Source organism: Octopus sinensis, unplaced genomic scaffold, assembly GCF_006345805.1.
Source record: "Octopus sinensis unplaced genomic scaffold, ASM634580v1 Contig13666, whole genome shotgun sequence".
In the NCBI taxonomy this organism is placed as follows: domain Eukaryota; kingdom Metazoa; phylum Mollusca; class Cephalopoda; order Octopoda; family Octopodidae; genus Octopus; species Octopus sinensis.
In genome coordinates, this window is record NW_021833025.1 from 33,208 (window position 1) to 37,416 (window position 4,209).

General features: G+C 38.2%; 1 protein-coding gene across 1 annotated transcript; it reads left to right on the top strand.

Moving 5' to 3' along the window:
- The first annotated feature begins 1,599 nt into the window (after positions 1 to 1,599).
- Positions 1,600 to 3,408, top strand: LOC115229757. Its single transcript, XM_029800057.1, has one exon. It carries the CDS (start codon positions 1,600 to 1,602, stop codon positions 3,406 to 3,408), a length of 1,809 nt encoding a protein of 602 aa, XP_029655917.1.
- Positions 3,409 to 4,209: the final 801 nt, after the last annotated feature.

Genomic DNA, 4,209 nt, shown 5'->3' on the forward strand with positions numbered 1-4,209 from the left:
CTTCTCTCTTCTATCAAGAAGAGTGATCAATCACAATGGGCGCATGCAGTTCTGGAGTCAGTGAAGAGTCGGTTCAAACGTGTTCCGAGAGGCGGATGGTCTATTATTCTTGATGAGTTTGCTTCCAAGTTCCGTGAAAGAGCCTCCATTACTGCTTTTAAAAAATTGGCATATTTGGGCACAAAAGTTTCCGAAAAAAGAGTCTCTTCTAGTCAGCAGTCCCATTCGGACGGGCAAACAACCTCGCCATTTGTTGAGCCTTCCCTGGTTAAACGATACAAGGAGGAATTTGTCAATGCTTACCGTTGCGTGAAAGAGTTGGACCAGACTGAGAGAAGGCCAACGAAGAAGATCTCACACTCATACGTGGATGAATGCATTATGTCTGGATTGAAAAAAGTAGTTGCTGAGTTTACAGCGACTAATTCCCCGACCTGTATTGACGAAATCTCGGATATAATATATTCAGCCCAAGTGGCTTATGAGAAGTTGACTATGAGGAACCCTGCTAAGAAAGACCCAGTGGACTCTTTTGATCAGATTATTTGCGAACTGAAGGAAAAACTAGAACTTATTACAAAATTCTTTGGAAAAAAGCTGACCAAGGAGGAAAACCAAAGGCGGCAAATGCATTATCATCATTTGGGTACAGGAAAGTTCGGAATGAGCGAACTAGATTGGTGACCTTAATAAATGACAGGATCAAGATTGTGGAAAAACGGAAGGAATTATTTAAGTCGAGGAGAAAGTTCCGTTGTGATAATATGAACTTTGAGCTAAACCGAAGAAGGTTCTACAGGAACCTTGAATCTGAAGAGCCAGTTACTACCCAAAATATTGATGAGGAAGAGTGTGCTGAATTTGGGAGAGTGTATGTAAACCTAAAAATGTCTTAAACGGTGATTATCCGCTTCTCCGAAGAATTACTGGAGTTGAGAATGATCCGATTAAGATTAATGAGGAGTTGTTAATGGATGTTATTAAATTTTTACCCAATTGGAAGGCAGCTGGGTGTGATGGAGTATTTAATTACTTCATCAAGAAGCTTGATTGTCTTCACAAATTTATTTATGCATAAATAATGAGGATTATTGGAAATAATTACTACCCTGGAGAGTGGTTCTATACTGGGGTAACCTATTTGGTTCCAAAGTGTAAGAATCCGACTTCTCCAAAGGAGTTGAGGCCTATAACATGCATCCCGTCACTGTATAAGTTGATGACTAAATGTGTATATTTAAAAATGGCTGATTACGTGGAGGCATTTGATGTTATATCAGAAAACCAACTCGGTACGAGACGAAGTTGTCAGGGTGCAAAGGAACAAGCCCTGTTGAATAAAGCTGTATTTAACTCCATGGACCACAAGCTATATTCTTTATGGATTGATATCAGGAAGGCTTTTGATTCCGTGGATCATATGTTTTTGTTTAAAATTATGGACAACTCTGGAATCCCTAAGTGGATTGTTAAATTTGTCAAATCATTGGTGGGAAGACTGTGCATCTAAAGCTGAATACTCGTACCATTAGTAAAGTGAAATTGGGAAAAGGCATATTGCAAGGGGATAGTTTGTCTCCATTATTGTTTGTGTTGGTGATGGACCCCTTGAGTAGAGGTTTAACTCTCAAGTTTCCCACAATATCTGTCAAAACAAGTGAAGAAGCCTTAACGCAAAATTTTTCTACGAATCATTTTATGTTCATCGATGATATTAAAATGTTCGCTGAAAGTGAAGACCTGTTAGTAAGAATGATGAGCTATACAAACGAGTTTTTGGAAGCCTCGGGAATGGAGAAGAACTTCGAAAAGTCTGCAACAAATTCGATGGCATTGGGTGATGAAGCATGTGTATTGGATGGATTGCAAGGATATCGCTACCTTGGAATCATTAAAAACAAATCTAGTGAAATGAAGAGTAATGAAGTGATGGATGTCTTGAAAAGTGAAGCAATTGCAAGGATTAAGAAGCTTGCTAATACAAAGCTAAATTCTGGAAATTTCTTCAAATCAGTTAATGAATATGCACTATCGATTTATAATTATTATATTGGAGTCCTAAATGTTGAGCCGACCATGTTCGATCAAGTTGATAAAAGTATACGGCAGCTCTTAACAAGCCTGCATATACACGCCAAGCCGGCGAATTTAGACAGATTGTATCTCCCAAGAATATTTTATGGGAGGGGGCTACAATCAGTCAATTTCAAAAGTGAAAAGATTTTATTGAGGTTTTTGACCGACCTCAAACAGAAAAGCCTCACCTCCCCACGTAAAGCTGCAATTCTACAAGCAGAAAATTATGCTAAGACGCATATGTCAACAATTGTAGAGTATTTGCAGTCCAAGTATGGGGAAGAGTATTTTTCTGGAGTCCCATTGAAGCAGTGTCTTGGAAATCTAATAAACCTTCAGGAAACTTCTCTGATGACCAAGATTAAAGGAAAAAATTTACACTCTATCCTATTCAATTCACAAAACCTTCCAAATGTTGATCACAAGTCCTCATCTATATGGCTTGCAAATGGAAATAACTCACCGCGCAATGAAGGATTGGCATGTTTTCTTCAGGATCGGAATATTTTCTTTTCCACCGAGAAACTGGTCTCAAGGTGCCCTCATTGTAAAGCGGCGAAGAAAACAGTGGATCATCTGGCCACTAGATGTGAACGTATGCTGTATCTTGACTACACGAGACGTCATAATGAAGTTGTGCGCTGTTTGCATCTCCATTTTTGTCGTCTTTATGGATTGAAGAATCAGAAAAGGTTGAAGACGCACTCGGTGCAGGAGGTTATATCGAATGAAAGAGTTGAGATACGGGTGGGCACTCGAATCGAGACTGATTCTACCGTTCGTTATAACAAACCTGATTTATTGATATATGATAAAAAAGAGAACGTAATTTGGATTGTGGAAGTGGGAGTTACTTCTCAAAATAATTTACAGCGAGTAGAATTTGAAAAGTTAAGAAAATATGATTTGCTCGCTAATGAATTATCCCTGATTCACAAGGCCAAAGTGAATATAATTCCTGTTGTCCTTACATGGGATGGCATTGTGTCTAAATATTTTAAAAAATATTTGGACTCGATCAGAGTGAGGGAACATCTGATTGCTTATATGCAATCAATTGTGCTTAAGCGTACGATGGAGAGCATTGTGCTGGACTTTCGGAGAGGTCTTACGCAAATGGATTATGAAGCCCGGGTTGAGGAGGTATTCTTAAAATACGAGGAAGCTAACGGGATCGGTGACCGAGAGATCGCGGTGCGTCGACTTGTCGAGGATGCCTACCATGTTCCTTTTCTGGATGGATCGAAACGATTTAAAATTGACGGAAGTGTGGGCCCTGGGATGATAGATCGGGAAGATAGTGGAGCTCGTAGAGTGGATTCCGAAGGCTGAAGGGTCTTTTAATACTATTTTATTTGGAATTGTGTTATTTTAATAAAATACTGTTTGATTTTGTATTTATTAGGGTATCTACACTTACATTCTCATTAACCATCACCGATTGAACAGTAGCAGACTTTTCCATATTTTTATCAAACTTAGCCATTTTAAAGGAAGACTTGACCTCCCAGTTTCCTCTTTTCTGGAAAACAATTTTAAATAATCAATAAATAGTAAGTGGTTTGGTCCATACGCGGGTAAACCGCTTTTTATGTTATCCATTAACATTTTAGAATTTTTTTTTTAGTGCACTACTTAGAGGTCCATCACAAGTACGAAGATCTGCGGAGCAGAGATATTCTCTTCTGAATTTTGTTTTGTTTAAGTTTGGCTTAACTTTGTTTAGATTTGTCAAAAAAGGAATGTAGATACTCATACTCGACTAAGTTAAAAACCTTCTTAACATATGTCCACGTAGAAAGTAGTTTGTGCCATTCTGCTGATGGATACACTTATTAAGGATTTCCTGCTTTTTGCCAGCATGGCACATATTTTTGGTTTCCAGTTGGTTCTCACAAAATTGTAGCATCAATAAAGTCGGAAAAATGACAAATACACACTTTGGACAAGCTTGCATAAGGTTGCCATACACGTAATGGGCACCAGTTCCTTATGCAATTCGTATGAATTTTCTTTTGGAACATCTGGAGTGTAATCTTGTCGAATTATTCTAACAATTAAGGTAAAATTCTTTAAAAAGAAGTTTTACATTCCATTACACTCACTTATTTTCAGTTAGGCAACTGCTTAATT

Bases quoted from the DNA above. Each gene is read 5' to 3' on its own strand.
- LOC115229757 (XM_029800057.1), top strand. From the start codon at position 1,600: ATGGACCCCTTGAGTAGAGGTTTAACTCTCAAGTTTCCCACAATATCT.